Source organism: Crassostrea angulata, chromosome 6, assembly GCF_025612915.1.
Source record: "Crassostrea angulata isolate pt1a10 chromosome 6, ASM2561291v2, whole genome shotgun sequence".
NCBI classification, from domain to species: domain Eukaryota; kingdom Metazoa; phylum Mollusca; class Bivalvia; order Ostreida; family Ostreidae; genus Magallana; species Magallana angulata.
In genome coordinates this window covers 8526363-8546890 of record NC_069116.1, presented here as the reverse complement: position 1 = coordinate 8546890, position 20528 = coordinate 8526363, and the positions used below count along the sequence as shown (strand labels likewise).

The 20528-nt window shown below is 37.0% G+C and overlaps 1 protein-coding gene across 5 annotated transcripts in view; it reads left to right on the top strand.

Annotated features, from left to right (window-relative positions):
• The window catches only part of LOC128186629 (uncharacterized), a 43425-nt gene that overhangs the window by 10579 nt on the left and 12318 nt on the right, over positions 1-20528 (top strand). For 2 of the 5 annotated variants that reach the window (XM_052856464.1, XM_052856461.1), the window contains exons 5-18: positions 723-764; positions 886-999; positions 1967-3830; positions 4157-4552; positions 5011-10830; positions 11717-11773; positions 12160-13267; positions 13494-13577; positions 13742-13967; positions 14337-14549; positions 14687-14881; positions 17842-18023; positions 18194-18398; positions 18614-18838. In XM_052856464.1, coding sequence (XP_052712424.1) covers positions 723-764; positions 886-999; positions 1967-3830; positions 4157-4552; positions 5011-10830; positions 11717-11773; positions 12160-13267; positions 13494-13577; positions 13742-13967; positions 14337-14549; positions 14687-14881; positions 17842-18023; positions 18194-18398; positions 18614-18838 — 10731 coding nt within the window. The remainder of the gene's footprint in view (positions 1-722; positions 765-885; positions 1000-1966; positions 3831-4156; positions 4553-5010; positions 10831-11716; positions 11774-12159; positions 13268-13493; positions 13578-13741; positions 13968-14336; positions 14550-14686; positions 14882-17841; positions 18024-18193; positions 18399-18613; positions 18839-20528) is intronic. The other 3 variants (XM_052856465.1, XM_052856463.1, XM_052856462.1) reach the window with 3 other exon arrangements.

Below are 20528 nucleotides of genomic sequence, written 5' to 3'. Positions count from 1 at the left end.
CGTAACAGCAGGTGCGACTGTATTCCCACTTACCTGCCTCCTTAACTATTTGCAATTTCCCTCTAATTCCCCATACAATGCGTCGATATAATTTGTATAGAGTGACTACGGTATGACCTCCAGTTATCCCCTAAACTATAACTCTTCAGTTTTCTCTCGGTGCCATTTTAGACATGCGGTTTTCCTCATACAGAGCCAAAAAATTTGATTTTGGTGTTTATGGATGTAATTATTGCATTTGGAAGATGGATAATGAGTTTAAAGATTGTTGTAAATGTTCCGGTAAGATGAACGTACTATACGATCACATATTTTGTTATAAACATCGTCATTGTAACGAGGCCTTTCCACGTGTAGAACGTGGTCCAAAGAACAGCGGGACAATTCTTGTTTCAGCCCTATGTTTTTTCTCTTGGTTCTTTCTGCATTTTTTTACACCATATACTACTTTTTGGACTTAATTAGGATGTGCTATGATCAAGAACAAAATGAAAGTCCTTTAAGTTCTTCATATTTATATTTATTGGGGGCCCTTTGAGATGGTCACCATCTCAATGATGTCAAGTATTGTGGGTGAATATTTCCACCACTAAATACCTTCTTCTTTTGCTAAAAGTGTGAACTACTACCAGTGGTGAATTTTTTGTTTACAGTTGTGTTTGATTCTTTTTGATTAATAAAAAAAAAAATTTAAATACATTTAACTTTATTCTTTAATTTAGTTTGAAAAATGCTGTTGTGAGCCAAAATCCACAGTGAAAAAGGTAGGACAATGCAACCAAGTGAAACTGAGAACACTTTAAAAGTCCAATATTCTTTATGTTTAAAGATGAAATTAGTTTTCAAATTAATTAAACTTGTTTTACCATCATTGCATTTTTTCAGAGTCCTAAAAGGGGAAAATTTGTCATTCCCAAGAAAACTTCCCCAAAAAACCTTGCTGCCAAGAGAGAGAGAAATCAAACTAGGACATTTACACAGGCGGATATTCAGGATCTAGTAAGCCTTGCAGTAATTTAAATACAGCTGCAGTAATCAAAGATTCAGGCACACTTTATCAGAGGTTTACAGAGAATCATCTATTATTGATGTTTCTTGTTCATGTCGTACAATCTTCTGTTAAAAATTATAATCCTTTCAAAATAATTTTAAAAAGATTAATATCATTAGAATCTATAGCATTAAAAGTGCTCGATCGTCATGGCCTTTTTTTTAGACTATTTTAATCTCTTGGAGAAGAAGAGCTCTTTATAAAATATTTACATGCCACATTTTTTTTGCTTGTAAAGTGTTTTGAAAGCTACGTACGGCAGTTATAACAGTGTAATGCACACAGGGTACTCAAAGGTTAAAATGACGAGTTTTATTATGACATCACAAACGTTGAAGGCTGTAAACTGCAACGTCACAAGCGTAAAATCAAAGTTCACGCTTGTTGCTGTTACTGTGACTCTTCCATTAATATGAACTTACCCATTGGATAAGATAGGAATTTTAAGGTGTAAATCACATTTGCAGACAAGGCATGAAGTTAAAAAATGTAAATATAAGCATTAAATCATTATTTTTTGAAGTATACAGTCTCATAACTGCAGCGGTGTGTGCATACAAATTTTCATAACGCGCCAACACACGTTACTGAATTTGTATGCACACACTGCTGCAGTTATGAGACTGTATACTTCAAAAAATCATGATTCATTGCTATAATATTCCGAAATATTCAAATTTTAAAGCTTAAATATTTGTCTTTATTAAAAAGTTTATAGCTGTAAAACTCACATCCAAAAATTTAAGGTAAATCTGATAGGATATGTTAACCACCCCCTTAAAAGCAACAGATAATCAAAAGAATGTGTTCCTTAATGCCAGCAAATTTGTTATTTAAATATCACTCACAATGCCAAAAAAAATAAAAAAGAATTGTCATATGATTAAGTAATGAGTACATATAATTGTTTTGTAGAAGGAAAAGAGTAAAGCATTGTTTCCAACATGTTCCAAGGGAGACAGTTCATCAACAGCTGGAATCAGTAACTCAGAAACCTCTGAAACAACAGCACCTGGTGATAATGTTGAAGTTTCAACAAGTACAAGAAATAAACAATTATCAGAAGGCCCGGCTGCTTCGATTTCAGACACCCCGAAAGCAAAAGGAGACGTTGAAATCTTAGATACTCCTACTACTACAAGTGTTAAAATCTCAGAAACTCTCATAAGAAAGACAGATGTTGAAATCTCAGAAAATCTAATAGCCACACCTGATGTTGAACCCTCAGAAGATGTCAGAACCACTGCAGATGCTGATATCTCATTTATTCCCAGATCAGATGCTGACATCACAGATATTCCCAGAACAGATGCTGATATCACAAACATTCCAAGATCAGATGCTGATATCTCAGATATTCCAGGATCAAATGCTGACATCTCAGACACTCCCAGATCAATTGATGACATCTCGGACATTCCCAGATCAGATGCTGAAATATTGGAAAATGCCAGATCAGAAGCTGGTATGTCAGACATTCATAGAACAGATAGTGACATCATGGACACTCCCAGAACAAAAGCAGACATCTTGGACACTCTCAGATCAGATGCTGACATCTCGGATATTCCCAGAACAGATGCTGATATCTTGGATAATCCCAAAACAATTGTTGACATCTTGAACTTTCATAAAACAGATACTGACATCTCGCATATTCCCAGAACAGATGCTGACCTTTCAAACACTCTCAGAACAGTTGATGACACGTCGAACACTCCTATAACTACATGTACAACTGTTGATGAAATATCCCAGGTTCCTGATTATACAGGGGATGTTGAAGTGTCAGATAATCTTAGAACTACTATAAATAATGAACTTCTAGACATTCCAAGAATTACAACAAGGGAGGAAATCTGGGACATTTCCAGACCAACAACAGATGATGTTATCCCGGACAATTTCAGGACTGCTACACATGAAAACATGAATAGCACAAGTGCTGCGGATACATTTCTTAATGTTTTGAATGATTCTTCTATTACTGATGTACAGGTTCAGCAGAATGAAATCCTGGGTGATGAGAGGGAATCATTAGCTAACAACCAGTCAAACCCTCTCTGTGACTCTACTGACATTGATGTGTCTGAGTTAACATCTGAGAATAATAGTGGACTTTTAGAGCAGGGAGTAGATGTTGATGAACAAGTTGTTACAGATCAAGAGAAGCTAGCAGGAAATTCCGACAGATCACCCCTCTGTCCCACCCATTCCATGAGAAACGACGCTGTTAGTGATGATGATTATCAAAAGGAGTTTGAATTCAAAAGACCAGAAGTTTTGGATAGCTCGAATAAAATCACCACTGCAAGTTTGGTTGAAGAGGAGGAAAGTGATTTAGAGGGATCTAGATTCATTTTATCAGACTCCATAGATTACACATTCAGTGAGCAAGAGATGGAGGAAGACGATATGAGTTTTGAATCTGACAGTGACAGTGTAGATCCCAGAGAAAGTAACAGCACGGAAACCTGTAGTACTTTAACTGTTAAAGAAAAGACCTCAACAGAATGTGACAACAAGAACGTGAGTTCTGAATCAGACAGAGACAATGACATGATAGATCTGGGAGAAAGTGACACAGGGGAAGGAAGAGGTGGAGAAGTGATGACTTCTATAACAGGTGAAGGGAATGAGGTCCAGACATCGGAGATCTTATGCAGTGGTGAATTATTGATTTGTCCAAATGCTGCACACACTAACTGCCCTGACCAAGGAGAAATTTCACAAACAGCACAGGTCTCTGAGGATGGCAAGTCTCTTTATATAAACAAAGGTAATTAGTTATCGATATTTTAATTAATACATTCTTTAATCAAGTATCATTAGGGGTCCATTTTTTAATGTATTTTTGGAAGCCACTTATGGTATTTCCAATGTGCATTATTGGTACTTTTGAGCAGCTGTTGTGCACGAATAAATAACGGGTTCTAATTTTGTTAACCCATTCTGTATTATTTCCTTGTCTGCTGGGGGAACTATGAATATAATTATGATGGGCAAGTTCATACAGACATGCATGTATTTGAACATTCAGTTACGAAATATTTGAAAATGATCAAAAAATTTAATTGGAGGATTGATTTTTAATCTATTATTCAGCAGAGGAATCCCATGTGCTAATTGGTCAAAGCAAACCTAAGGAAGAAGTTGTTTCAAGGATTTCACCAAAGAAAGTGATTAGATCAAGCTTCAGGTTGACCGATTCTGTGGAATATACCATGGAAGAGAGTCTGGCAGAATTGGAGAGTAGAAATGAAGTAAATCAAGAGGATACAATGCAAAAGATGGAAGAAACTGATGTTAAGGATGAAGAAGATGACTTGGGTGTTGATTTAAAATTGATGGAAAACGTTAAAATGATTGAAGATAAGGGAATTGTGGAAAATGTTAATGAAGAAGATGAACAAATTGGGGAAGATTTAGATGTCTGTGATGTTCTTGGTGAAGATTTAGATTTGAAGAAGTGTGATCAGAGGGAGGAGTTGAATGCCACAGGTAAGATTTATTAGAAAACAACTCAGATGAGAAATTACCTGTATGTCAATATGCTGATCAGAAGATGTTTAAATACATATTCTGTAAATAACCAAAGATTGATATCACAATTATGGTTTTTTTTATCCAATTTACTTCTTTATTGGATGAAGTTTAAAATGGCAAGCATTTTTTAGAACTTTAATGCCTCAGATTTTAATCTGTGTAGCTGACAGAAATCAAGTTTAATTTAAACCATTTATATAAAAGTTTTGACAGTGTATGTTTGAAACTTCTCTTTGATTTTTGCGCTTTTTTCCTGTTTTGAGTGTACTCATCGATTTTACTTCTTTTATTTTTTGCTTTTTTTATTTAAATACACAATTTCAAAGCTTTAGTTTCTAACCATCAGATTTGTACAGAATGGAAAATACCAGCATGAAAGAGTGTAGATGATCATAGATATAATTTTTTTTAAGGACCTATCCCCAGATTTGAAGATACCATGAAAGATCCGGACCATCAGAATATATTGATAGGAGAGGATGCACACGCAAATAGCCAAAATAGAGCCAGTGATGTTGACAAAGAAGGTGGGCCAAGACATGAACATTCTTTCAACTCAAATGATCAAGTGACAGAACAATACCAGAGTGATCTAAAAGAAGAGAAGACCATGGTTGTACCACCAGAATGTGTTCTCTGTGACAAGGAGACTGAAACATTTGTAAAAGACAATGCGAAGGATTCCGAAAACAACAGAACAGATGAAGATTATTCCTACGGAAACCAACAAGGAGGTTGTCCATATGCTTATGAAAATCAAATATCAGGAACACAAGAAAACAAGAAGTCAGTGATAATTAGTGATACATTGGAAAATCCAATATCAGAAAGCAAGACAATTGAAAGCAAAGAACCAGTAACGAAGACTGATGATTTGGAGACAGTAGTCTCACTATCAAAACATGAAGCTTTGGAGGATATGGATTCAATATCAAATACCAAAGTACAGAAAATACAGAATTCATCAATAAATTATGAGGCATTGGGAAAAGATTTGGCTATGAAGAATAGAGAGCCTATATTAGACAGTGAGGAGAAGGAACTTTTGCAGAAATGTGATGCATTGGAAGATGAGGAGCAAGCATCGGGTAGTGTGGCCTCAGAAGATAATGTTGTATTGAATGTCACAAAGCCAACATCAGATTGTGAAGCATTAATAGATAATGTGACAACGAAGCCAGCATCAGAATCTGTACGGAATAGGGAGGCAATGGAAGGTGAGGCATTGAAAGATGAAGAGTCAATATCAGACAGCTGGAAGATTGAACCTATGCTGAAATGTGATGCAGTGGAAGATAGGGAGCAAGCATCAGGTAGCAATGCATTTGAAGACAATGGTGTATTAAAAACCACTAAGCCAAACAGTGAAGCACTTATAGATAATATGACAATGACGCCAACATCAGATAGTGTGGAATTGGTGAACCAGGTACCTGTACAGAGTAAAGAGGCAGTTGAAAGAAAGGCATTTGAAGACAAAAAGCCAACATTTGGCTGTGAGACAGTGGGGGATGAAGAGCCAATATCAAATAGAGAGGCACTTGAAGACAAGGAGCCAACATCAGGCAGTAAGACAATGCAAGATGAAGAGCCAATATCAATAGATAGGACAGAGGAAGATGAAGAGCCAGCATCAAGTAGAGAGGCACTGGAAGACAAGGAGCCACCATCAGGCAGTAAGACAATTCAAGATGAAGAGTCAGTATCAATAAATAGGACAGAGGAAGATGAGGAGCCAGTATCAAGTAGAGAGACACTGGAAGACAAGGAGCCAACATCAGGCAGTAAGACAATGCAAGATGAAGAGCCAATATCAATAGATAGGACGGAGGAAGATGAAGAGCCGGTATCAAGTAGAGGGGCACTGGAAGACAAGGAGCCAACATCAGGCAGTAAGACAATTCAAGATGAAGAGCCAATATCAATAAATAGGACAGAGGAAGATGAGGAGCCAGTATCAAGTAGAGGGACACTGGAAGACAAGGTGCCAACATCAGGCAGTAAGATAATGCAAGATGAAGAGTCAGTATCAATAAATAGGACAGAGGAAGATGAGGAGCTGGTATCAAGTAGAGGGGCACTTGAAGACAAGGAGCCAACACCAGGCAGTAAGACAATGCAAAATGAAGAGTCAGTATCAATAAATAGGACAGAGGAAGATGAGGAGCCAGTATCAAATAATAAAGCATTGGAAGTTGGGGAACCAATGTTGAATTGTGAAGCAATGAAAATTGAAGTACCGATATCAAATATTGACACAATAGAAAACATTGAGTTGCCACTAGAAAGTGTTACTTTGAAAGATGAAGTGACATTGAAGATTCAAGAGCCAATATTGGATAGTGGGGCTTTGGAGGCAGAAGAGTCCATATCAATTAATACCTTATTGAAAGAAGAGAAACCAACATCAAATGAAACATCAAATGATGAGGTGATCGAAGATGAGAAGCAAACAACTTATACTAAGGCATTGGAAATCACTGAACCAACGTCAAATATTGAGGCATTTGAGGAAAATGAACAGATTTGTAATGAGGCATTGGAAGTTAAGTCAAGGAATGAAAATTCTGAAGATGAGAAGTCAAGAAACAACAAGGTGTCATATGAAGCAGAGCCGATATCAAATGACAAGGGACTGGAGAAAGAGGAGTCCGAATCAAATAGTGAGGAAGTGCAGGAATGGAACCCTGCATCTAATGTGGAAGAATTTGAGAGAAAGAATCCAGTATCAGCTAGTGATGCTGTGGAAAATGAAACATTGGTAAATGAAAAGCTATCATCTAAGAGTGAGTCATTAGAGAATAATGTTTCGTTGCCAAAAAGTGATGCATTGGAAGGTGAAATGACATTGGAGGATGGGGAGCAAATATCAGGTAGCATTGAATTGCTGGAAAATGACTTTTTTTCAAATACTGAAGCACAAGAGCAAGCAATAGATAAACTTAACAGTGGTGACCATGTTATAGAGAATGGGAATGTAAGATCAGAGATAGGGGTTTTAAAAAAGAATGAATCGGAACTTGACCTTAGAACAGAAGCATTGGAATTTAAACCAATCAATGAGCAGCAAGCATTGACAGATTCAAACCAAAACTCGTATGATGATAAATTTGAAAGTGAACCTATATTGAACAGTGAGGTAAATAAGGATTCAGAAATGAGCCCAGCAGATCAGAATGATGAAGTGGCAGATTTAACAAACAAAAAAAGTGATCAGAAATGTACATTAGAAGAATCTGACACGGTTTTGACTTTCTCTTCATCATCTAGTTTTACTCCCAGTGATCTGATATGCACTTTTGATGTTGATGGAAATGATGTGCAAACATCTCTGAATGCTGGGTCTTGTGATACATCTACAGCTGACAATGTCAGTTCTGCTGCTGATGCCATTCAAACAAACTCTGAAGAAAAGCCCCCTGAAGAACTAAAGATTAACAATATGAATGACTTCAATGGTGGAAACGCATCTGAGCAGGATAAATCAAGGTTTGAACAAACATCTATAGAACTTATCAAAACAGGTTCTGATACAAAGACCCAAGAAAAAGATACCCTACAAGACTCAGCTCCTGTTTTAGACTGTCAATTAATTGATCAACATGAAGGTCCAAATCACATGGAGTCCTCTACTACATCAAGTAACTCCAATGAAATGGAAGATTGCCATGCAGTTGAAATCAAAATTCAGTCCACTACTTTGCCCTTGGAATACTTGAATGGAAAAAAGAGAAAAATAGAGGAAATGACCTCCGCCGAAGATTGTGATCCCCCAAAGAAAAAGAAACTATCAGAGAAAGAACTTGAACCTGTGAAGAAAATTGTGTCAAATTTCTTCAAAATTCGAGAGTACTGTGAAAAACAAAAGGATGTTAATAAAAATGATTTAAGGAAACATCTGTTGGGAAATCTTGTGCGACATTTCTTCAAAACGCATCCAATTAAAAATGTAGAGGAGGAAATCAAATGTAGTGCTAAATCAATGGTAACTAATTTGGATCTGCAGGAAACTAGTCATAAAAGCAGCACTGTTGTTTGTGATCGAGACTCCAATAACAAAGGTCAAAGCACGCTGTCTGATACAGAGATTCCAACTGACACTGTAGATGGAAGCAAGTTCTCTTATGAAGCCTCTGAAAAGGGCGAGTCTCAAGAGGACATCATGGAAGTGTTAAGTCTTTCACAGGAATCCTCCTCGGCTCTCTCCAGTTCTCAGCCAGACAGCATTCCTATTTATCAAGCATCTGTAAAACCTGGCTGTGGAATAGTAGTGAACATGGGTCAATGGAAGAAACCAGAGAAACGTGCATTGGAAGAGACTAGCAAGGACACTGCAGTCTGCGATGTAGAGACCCAGGCGAACAGTCTGGACATTGATGTGGAGACCTCTGTTCTATGGAGTCAAGATCATTTGATGGATGACCGACCTCTGGAAGAAAGATGTGAAGATTCGGATCAGACATGTTTGGATGAAGAAAGTGTTAACCTTGAAGAGCTGGATAAAGAAAGCATAAACAGCAAAGTTAGAGAAAGATCATCTTCTAATGAGTCTGATACAAGTCAAAGAAGTGAATTACTTCTGGAGAAAGTGATTTTTCCTGTTGTAGACATGGATGATGAGGAGAGTAGTAGTACAATTCAAGAAAGAAAAAGTTTCTCTGGTGAAGAAAATCAGGAGGGAGAGGACAAACAACCTGTAGAAGATGTGATGAATCAAGAGAGTGGTAATATAGGTTCACCACATAGTCTGCATTCTACTGCTAGTATTGATTACACAGAGGAGTATCTAGGAATTGTTGATTCATCCAATGACATACAACACTCATGTACAGACAAGCAAAGTGACAGTGACTCAACTCTGCTGCAAAGTGGGCAGGATTCAGCTGTGGAAGATACTGAGGACCAAATACAGAAGGATCTCTCAGAAGACATGACTGAGTCAAATATAAATATGTCTGCAAATCCTGGAGAAAGCTCAGAAAATGTGGGATCTCAGAGCAGTGAATTAGACTCTGAGGGTGTGGAGATCCTCAGCACTAAGTCCACCAGTGAGAGTGAGCTAGAAGTACTATATGGCCCAACCTTCATCACACCCTGTCGTGCAAAAGGCTCTCTGAAAGCTGAACATGTAATCAAGTCGGAGTCGCCCAGGAAAAGGGAATCTTCTATATTAAAAGAGGAAAAGGAAGGCGCAAAGTCAGAAAATTGTCCCTCAGATTCAAAAACAAATTTAGACCAAAGCAGCTTATCAGAGACAGAAAAATCAGAACCTGAAACTGCTGTAGGCTGTTCTCCTGAAGAGGACAAAGATTTGACTGACGATGCCTCCACAACATTGGTCAATACACCAAGTGACACTATTAATGGAAGATCAAACACCAAGAAATACTTCAAAAGTCGTCTTCCTAAATTTGAGAGTGACAGTGATATAGAAATAGTGGAAACAAAACCCAGTTTAACCCTAAAGTCTGCTGATGATTTCCATATTTCCTTGTCAGACTCTAGCAGTGATGATTTGCCTGAAGTGCTGTTTCTCAAAGAAGAGAAAGCTACTGCTCCACAGAGTGTTTTGTGCACTAAAGCTCTCGATATCAAAGAGGAACCGGTCACCCCAAGTAAGACCCCTGATCTGTCTAAAGCTGTTTCCAGGTTAGACCTGACTCCAAGCAAACAGGGGGACAATTCTAGTCCAAGAAAAGTGTGTAGGAAAAGACTGTCTCTTAGAAGGACGCCAGTAAAGAAGCAGAAAGAGAGTAAACCATCTCCTTTAGCAAGACGTACAAGAACACCAAGAAAATCACCAGACAAAAAGCAGAAGTCAAAGAGTATGTTTATTGATAGCGATATTGAAATAGTGTCTGGATCAGAAAGTGAAGAGGATTTCACACCCTCCAGGTTAAAGAGGATAAAACAGGAGGCTGAAACAGACAGTTACTCTGACAGTGAGGGTAGAAAGGATGGAAGAGGGGACAAGATCAAGGAAGACCTGGATGAAGATAGAGGGAACATCCCAAAGCAGAAAGAGAAGCATGTGGAAGATGACAGTAATAATAGAAAACAACAGCAACGAAAGGAGCCTGGTGACAGCACACATCTTCCAGATAATCAAGGTGGGAACAGAGAAAACACCCTAGAACTGGAAGACAAGGAGGAAGTGAGTGGACCTTGTGAGGAAGAAGGTGGTATCAAGAGGATTTATCCACTACTTGAGCAGTCATCTGTAGAAAGCTCAGGTACCTTAGCTTACGGAATGCTTACTGCATGTGTTCCTGCATGTTTGTTTTCTGTTGTTGAAGTTGCTTTGTTTTTCTGTGTCAAATTTTCCCTGAAAGATCATTTGACAATATTTGTATGTAAACCAACTTTTTATTCATTTCTGAGAAATTTCTGAGAGGTTTGGGGGGGGGGGCAGCATTTATGTGTAAAGGCTCAGTCTTGAAAATTTGTTGCAGTTAAAAAGATTAAAGTACCCTGGTAGTCAATCATGAAAAGGTGAAGCATCAAAAAGTTGGTTTTAAGTAAATTCTTCTATTTGTGATGGTTTTGTGTGCTTAGAATAAATGAAGCTATGAACATGAATTGACACCTTTTGGCACTAGTTCCATTGCATGTTTTATCCAACTTGCTTGTTGATTAGTTTGCATGTTTTGCTTTTTGCATTATTTGTTTTCAGTAACTTTTGATACAGCTGCAATCAATTGTAAACATGGTTTGACTTTTACAGATGCACTGCAGCAGTTGATTATTTTTTTTCACTTTTAGAAAATGATAACAAATATCTTCAGTTAGGTCTTACCAGTACCAGTAAACATTTGACAATAATCTAAAATGAATTACATGGTAAATTGCCTTTTAAATATTAAGTAAGATTGTTCTTGTATGGATGAGAAAAATTTGAATTATTGATTCTAAGGATAGAAAAAAATTTTAATCTCTTGTTACATCTAAAGATTTTAAAAAGAATCATTGTTCTATGAAATTTGGTCCAATGCTTTTGCAATAAAACATTTCAAGAATCAAATAATTTAGATTGTGTAAGTCAAATTTGTGATGTCCCAGATGAAACCAACATTTTCTTAGTTTTAATATTGCTAACTCTGGGCTCTTGTTAATTTTAAGGTGCTGGATCCTTAGCGGACATCTTCCAGATGGAGGATAGTGAACACATTCAGCCAGGTAAAGTCTTTATCTACCTGTACATGCATAGTGAACAGAATAGGTGAATTTTTTTTTATCTACCTGCAAATGTGTATTTTTTACCAAATAGTTTTTGATAGAAAGACCGTATAACCTAATAGTTTCTTGGGCTTCATGTACACAAGTTTTAGATCTTGCATGTGTCTGTAGTACATTGCATGATATTTATTGTTTGCATGATTAAAGATATTCTCTTACATCTTGTATCGAACGATTGTTGGAATACACTAAATGATGCCCATAAAGGCTGTAACATATTCATTTTTTTAATTAATACATAAGGGATCTTTTCACAAAGAAATAGTTTTTTGCAAGTCAGATTTTAGAAATAAATTTATTATTTAAGAAAAAATATGATTCTTAAGCAGGTGAAAGAGAGAACCAGGAGGAAAGAGAAGGGCAAGATGTATTCCCAGGAGGAGAAAACTCCAAACCAGCAGAAGATTCAACAGATGAAGGTGAACAGTTATTGTACAAGGTCAACACTATGTCCAATAAAATGAAAGATTCTGAAAAGTCAGAGGGTGACTGGAAAGATTCTGGTCAAGGTAAAATTGACTCCAAGGAAAAAGGTGATGTGGATGTGGGGCCAGAAACAACATCGGATGAAAGTGAACCATTGGAAGATGATCAGTGTGCTGATGATTGTGTGGCCAACACCTGCCCTGAGAATAGTGAGGATGAACACAACTATGGATTACCTCCTGTGTTATCTCCATACTGCTCACAATCCTTGTCACCTTTGGTCCCAGACATAACATCAGAAAACTCTGAGCCAAAGACCAATTTAGACATAGCAAGTAAAACTGATTCACTTAACAAAAGCTTACAGACACCAACGAAACCCATTCTACAAATGGAATTTGATAGCGACAGTGAGTTTTCTGCACCCGAGGTTAACCTTGATGCACTAGATTCTCCGGAGGTAAACGTCAGTGGTGCTGATGGTCATGTTGAGATTGGAAATCTTAATGAAGATTCTAATGAAGTGTTTGATGGTGAGAGTTTGGGTAATGAGAAGAATCAAAATGTAGAGAAAACTAAAGAGGATGAAGGTAAAGAAGACTTCGAAATGGAGGAGGATTTACCTGATATCAGTAGAAAGAGGAAATCACAAAATGATTCTGTAGATTTTGAATCTAAAAGACAAAAAAAGTCAACAGGTAAGGATAATTCAAGTCAAATAAAAGATCTGCAAACAGAGACTAGGTCTTCAGATCAGCATTCCTCCCAGAATGCATCAGGAGCCAAGGAAAGTCCCTCCATATCCAGAGTGAGACAGTTAATGCAGAAATTGAGGGCTAAGAAATCTACAAGTTTTGTGACAGACCAGAGTCCTGACCAATTGAGTAGCTCAGGGATGGCTTCCAGCAGGGAAACCCCTGGGGACACCCCAAGAACCAGTCACGTACAGCGCAGATTGCTGCCCTCCCTCAACACACCGTATCAGCGGACACTGGATTACCTACAGAGGTCAGTGGCAAAGGATTTCCTTCAATAATATACACGTGTATACCGTTAGTAAAATCAATGGGGTGGTGTAAACATCTCCAGGTTTCTTTTGTTTAAAATTTCTAAACTGCAATTTATGTTCACAATTAAATATATCCTTTATGGCAGACTAGGTAAGATTAACAGTAGTGGTTTCCACTTTAAAAATATCGTGACTAAGAAGAAGTTTATTATCATTCAATTTTAGATGCAAAGAGATTTTACAGACCCTAAAGACAGATTTTTCTCAGTCCGAGAGTCTTGCAAGTAATCCTAGAATCACACAATGGAAGTAGGTTTTCCACACAAAAAGTTAACATTAATTACAGAAAATTTCAGTTAGAAGATGAATAATAAAGCTTGTATTTGGGAGAAAAGATTTTTCACACTTTTGCAAAATATGGTCTTTAGGAATTTTTCACTCCAAGTTAGCAATGTCTTGTCTCTCTATCTCAGAAAGGAGATGAGAGAGTTGGAGAACCGGATGAGTCTGTCTAAGACAGTGATAGCGGTGGTGGGGGACACAGGGTCAGGGAAGTCTTCCCTGATGAATGCGCTGTTGGATCAGCTTGACATCCTTCCTACGTCGGGAATGAGGGCCTGCACCGCGGTAGTGGTGGAGGTGGTCACCAACTCGACCAACAATAAATACGAGGCCGACATCACGTTCCTGTCCAGAGAGGTCAGTCTGATTCAAGCTTATCACCTCTGTCCCCGGTCCAGTATTTACTGCATGCACAAAGATGAAAATAGTGATGGAAAACAAATTTTTGAATTAGCAATATGAATTTAGGTAGCAATAGGGTTGGTTAATAAGAAAACTTGATTGGTGAAAAAATTCTATTTTTTGCAATTTTCATTTTTTTTTTTTTTCTGTAACAATTAATGTATTAATATTGTTTAAGACATTTTTTTGTGATTGTGAAATGTTTGCAGTTAGTTGATACCGTATAACTTTGTTAAAAAACCAAAACAAAACAAAAAACTTACACCCAACAGAAATATACTGTAGTCAATAGATTGTCTTATTAAATGTTTAATTTGTTTTCAGGAATGGTACACGGAATTAAAGCTGTTGTTGCGGGACCTGACTGATGTCCATGGGAACATTAAGAAAGGTACACCAGATCCAAAATCAGAAGCTGGAGTGGCATTCCTTAAAATCAAGGCTGTGTATGGGAAAGTGGACAGGTTTGAGGCTCTGTGTCGACAGACCACTGTCACCAGGTGGCTAGATGAGGTTAAGACCATCAGTCACTCAGAGGTAAGTGACAGGCAAAGTGAAAGGCTCAATCTCTCCACTGCATAGACCTAGCTCAGCTTTTCCCCAAACAGAAACCTGAAATATGCAATTTTCGGCAAGCCGACTAACAAATTGATTTAAACTTGTTGATGTTGCAGCCAACACACTTTAGGAATGCTATAGATAAGTACATAGAAACAGCTGACCCAGGGGTGGGAAACCAGTATTGGCCAATCGTCAAGAAGGTGACTGTCCGACTCCCAAATTGTGATGCTTGCAGTAGTGGGGCAGTACTTGTAGACCTACCAGGGGTCAGAGACTCGAATGCTGCCCGAGACAAAATAGCTCGAGATGTGAGTTTAGTTTGAAGTGTATAACATTTTTTAGCTCACCTGAGCTGAAAGCTCAAGTGAGCTATTCTGATCACATTTTGTCCGTCGTCCGTCTGTCCGTCCGTCTGTCTGTCCGTCTGTCCGTCTGTAAACTTTTTACATTTTGAACTTCTTCTCTAAAACCGCTTATCCAATTTCAACCAAATTTGGCACAAAGTATCTTTATGGGAGGGCGAATATAAATTGCAGAAATAAAAGTCCGATCTGTATTCAAAGCGGAGAAAACCTTGAAACTGTAGAAAAAGGGGGGTGCATTTTTAAAAATCTTCTTCTCAAGAACTACCGAGTTAATCTTAACGTAATTTAGCATAAATCATCCTTAGGGAAAGGAAAATATAAATTGCAAAAATTATAGGCGATTTCTGTTCCAAATTTGAGATAATTGCGAAAATACTTATAAAGAATGGCTCGTTATTCCATATATCGTAGACTGGCAATTCATTGCGATAGACTGGTCTTATGACAGGCATCGCCAGTCTACCGCATCTCGAAAACGAGGTTCTTTGTTTGAAGCTGGCAGTTTGTTGTGCAACAGTTCACGTGCGAATATAATCTATGAAACATGGAAATAACATTGGTGCCGATTATTGTGAAGTAAATTGAGGTTAAATATTTCAACGCGTTGTCATTTTCACTTGTGATGTTGGTTTTAGTTTGTTTTCATTTTTTCGTTTCATTTTGCTTTTTAACTTGGGAAACAATCGCCTTGTATTTGGAACATAGACTTCGGTAAATGTTTACCTGCGAAAATGATTAAATCTAATGCATTAACAACGTACTAAAGTGCATTTCCCTCTGTTTTTATTGTTTATTGATTAATTTTCTAATTGTTCCAACAAGGATCAAACAAGTGTGTTGGTGTTAGCTTGTTCGGATTTTCGTTTCGTTTTCATTATTTACGCTTTTAAACCTGGAAACTATCGTCTACAGGTATTTCGTGATTTTTACGTATCAACTCAAACAGATACTTCGGTAAATCAAACAGTTAACTGTTTACCTGCGCAAATTAAGCAAAATCTGATGTAGGGGTACTGAAATACAATTCCTTCTATCGGTAATTCGGCATTTTCTTTTGATATCGCTGACGGAAATATGTAGGTATATACATGTATATATATATGATTCATTTCGAAAAAATAAATTGTGTTCTTTATTTGTTATAGTGCATGTTTCTTGTGTTTAATTGTTTACAATTTCTATTTACTAACCATATTTGAGTGTTAAGCTTCGAATTATAAGCAAGATACAAAGATTTGCTCACAATTCTATGTTTGTACACAGATCTTAAAAACTAAAGATTAAAAAAGTAAAGAAATTGTCAATATTTATTAAGAAAATGTTCAAAGTCTGTTCTTCCAGAAACCAACTTTAACAACTTATTGTATTGTAAACTTAATCTTTTTAGCTCACCTGAGGGTGGGGCCACAATGGGGGGGGGGGGGGGAGTTTTACATAGGAATATATACAGTATATCTTTAAAAATCTTCTTCTCAGAAACTAATCAGCCAGGAAAGCTGACACTTGTGTGGATGCATCCTCAGGTAGTGTAGATTCATAGTTATGAAAATCATGACCCCCTGGGGTAGGGTGGGGCCACAATGGGGGATCGAAGTTTTACATAGGAATATATACAGTATATCTTTAAAAATCTGCTTCTCAGAAACAAATCAGCCAGAAAAGCTGACACTTGTGTGGATGCATCCTCAGGTAGTGTAAATTCAAAGTTGTGAAAATCATTACCCCCGGGGGTAGGGTGGGGCCACAATGGGGGATCGAAGTTTAACATATGAATATATAGAGTAAATCTTTAAAAATCTTCTTCTCAGAAACTAATCAGCCGGCAAAGCTGAAACTTGTGTGGAAGCATCCTCAGGTAGTGTAGATTCAAAGTTGAGAAAATAATAACCCCTGGGGGTAGGTTGGGGCCACAATGGGGGATCGAAGTTTAACATATGATTATATAGAGTAAATCTTTAAAAATCTTCTTCTCAGAAACTAATTAGCCAGGAAAGCTGGCACTTGTGTGGAAGCATCCTCAAGTAGTGTAGATTCAAATTTGTGAAAATCATGACCCCTGGGGATAGGTTTGGGCCACAATGGGAGGTCGATATTTTACATAGGAATAAACAGAGTAAATATTTAAAAATCTTCTTCTCAAAAACTAATCAGCCAGGAAAGCTGAAACTTGTGTGAAAGCATCCTCAGGTTGTGTAGATTCAAGGTTGTGAAAATCATGATCCTCAGGGGTAGGGTGGGGCCACAATGGGGGGGTCAAAGTTTAACAAAGGAATATATAGGGTAAATCTTTAAAAATCTTCTCAGAAACTAATCAGCCAGATGATTCTTTATAATTATTAAGACTTTGGCCCCAGGACAATTCTTTGGCCTCACGAGAAGGTTCAGAGTTTGATGTACGTTTATATCCGATGTATAAACTATTGTTAAGGATCTTTTTGAGAACTGCAATACTCAACATATGACATGACTATAAAATCATCCTGTCAGAAAGGGGACTAATGATTATAAACATAAGAATATCCAGGGGAAAATGGATTTTATTTATACAGGATCTACATGTATTATTGTACATTGTCCAGATAGTTTGTATTATGACTTCATTAAGCTGATTTTATCATACCTTATTGTTCCTCAGGTGAGCGATGTGGCCCATGGGCCTCTTGTTTATTTATTGTAATGAATATGAATTGAATATGTATTGAAAATTGATTAAGAAATGCCCTGAATATGAAATAAAGACTATGGAGATGCATTTAATTATGTTCACACACATGTTGTTCATGTACAATTTCATAGAGATAGCCAAGGTTAAATGAGGCTCTCTAAAGCAATGAAACCATTAATACTTATGAACCAAATGTCAGGTATGATTTATATGGACCCTAATGGATCCTGTTTTACAGCATTTAAAGAACTGTACAGCTGTGTGGGTGGTATCCTCCATCCACCGAGCCATCGATGACAAGACCGCCAAGGATCTCCTGGGGGAGAACTTCCGCAGACAGCTGTTGATGGACGGCCAATATGGAAACATCGCCTTTATCTGCACCAAGACAGATGTCATCAAGAACTCTGAAATTATCAGGTCTCTACCGTTTGTGCTTAAAAATTTGAATGCATATATTTCTGTAAAGCAGGAAATATCCATTTATAAATATATTCTTTTAATTTGATTTTCATAAAATGGACCTATCTTCAGGATTATAAATCTCAACAAAAGAAAGCTTTGAATGCAAGTCTATACATAAATTTTAGGGGCTTGCATCTGGAAGAGAAAGTGAAACCAATTGAAGATGAGATAAATCGTCTTGAGATGGAGAAAAACGATCTTGAGATCAGCAAACGATCCAACAAGATGTGTATAAAACAGATTGAGAAGGAATCTGCAGAGCTAAGGCAGAACATAGAAGAAATGGAGGAATGTTTGTTGACAGATGGAGGGTGTGGGGAGTCGGAGGAGGTAACAATAATATGTACATGTATTAAGGAATTTTGAAGAGTCGTTAATTCTTGTAAAATATTGGATGTTTTCTATTTCATTTCATTTTTCAAGAATATTTTATTGCCCTTGTTTGCCAGTAAATTTTATATCAACATATGAAAACTTGTAGAAATCAAAAAAATATAAATATTTCCAATCAAGATAGAAATTTAAGCCTTCATTGTAATTGGCAGATTAAAGAAATGAAGGCATTACTGAAAGAGAAGCAAGAATCCCTCCAAAAGAACAACGAAAACCTGCAGACATATAGGCAGGCTGTGGATGAAAATGAGAGGAAGAGTCTTCAACATGGGATGACCATCACTCAGAGGAGGAAGGAGCTGTCCAGCTTGTGTGCCAAAGCCAGGAACGACTACTCCAGGAAGGAAATAAAGAGGGACTTCAAGGCCGGACTACGGGTAGGAACCTTGATTATTATCCCCTGAAAGAACTTGTTGTGAAGGGGATACAGCTTGGATACAGTGTGTCCACTCTAACATATGGGCAAGATTTAGAGAAAACCTTCGCACAAATGTTTAAAAACATTGTAAGAAAATGTCTGAAATTGCATGAAAATTTTCAAACCAATTTATTTAGTACGGCCGGATAAATTTAAGATCGAATTTTATTACTTCCCTGCCATGTGTACAAACTAGTGTTCACCGGGGGATAGTAATCTAGGCTGGAGGCATGACTACTGTAGCACTTACAACCCTGTATCTCTGACTTTTTACTGTGTATATACACATGAGTCAACCTCTGATCTTATCGAAGCCTGTGGTCATGAGTAGCACGTGCCGAGAGTTCAACTGTGTATAAACAAAGCAGGCGCTACCCAGACTGATTTCAGAGACACCTGGCTTATTTTAGATTTCATCTCAAGTTTTATTTTGAATATACAAAAAAAAAAACTTGTACATGTATTCTATTATAAAAACAAATCGGTTTATTTTTTTTATTTCTACCCAACAATATTTTTCCCCCGTAATTACACTTTGTACGGTTCTCATTTTTCATTTACCATGCGAAATCGATTCCCTGTTTATCGTAAGCACACGATCAAAATGCATGACAGCTTGTAATAATGATCGAAAGATGATTCAGTCAGCGATCTAAGTAAGAAAAGTGAGAAGAAATAAATTTATTCACATTTAATTTGTTTAAATGATAAATTACTACAGTATATCGATTAAAATCCATACGATTTTTACACAGAAATTGAAGCAGTATTATAGTAAATACTCATGATTTTATTGGAGGTTTGCATAAATTTTTGCAAAATTTCATATCAAATTTAAAAAAACAAAACATAAATAGGGCGAGACAATGAATTGGGCGAGGTCCTCGTGTCAGGGAAAAAAAGTAACAACCTAATTTCCGAAAAATACGGTATCATTAAAATAACAGTATTTAAAACAGGAATTTTATGTTAGACTTGATAAAAGTGACCTCGAGTTCATTACTGTGAAATTAAAGTGAAAGTAAACAGTTCACATTTGCAACTTATTTTTTTTTTGGATTTAGCTTTTAAGGTAAGAAAAAAACGTTTTGTAGAAATGAAGAGTTAGAAGAATGTTCGAAGTTTAAAGTGAAGTGGACAGAATATTAAATTCATCCCATTTTCATTGAAACAGCAGCCAAAGGACTATGTGCGGTATGGTCAAATATCTGCCCCCGATTTCAACCAATTTTTAAATAGTATCGTATAAAAATAAAATCTTTACAAATCATTGGATAGAGGATGCCTATAACTTTAATATTGATTTTAGTCATCATTGCTCATTCGCTGTTTATCTATGACGTCACCTAAATGACCTAATTCCCGCAAATTTGCAAACAATTGAAAATATTCTCATTTTTGCACTATATTTTGCATTTGGAAGTATAGAGCGCAGGTCTGCTCAAGTGCGATTTAAACGTATGTTTTTCTTCAGATAGTTATACACGTTATACTAAAAAACGGTACTTGAGCAAGCCTGCGCTCGATGTTTCCCAGTCGAAAACCATCGGAAAACACCAATATTTTGCTACAAAACACCAATTTATCAAAATAATGCAATCTTCATGACGTCATTCCTACATTATGACGTCACTGTGGTTATAACCTTT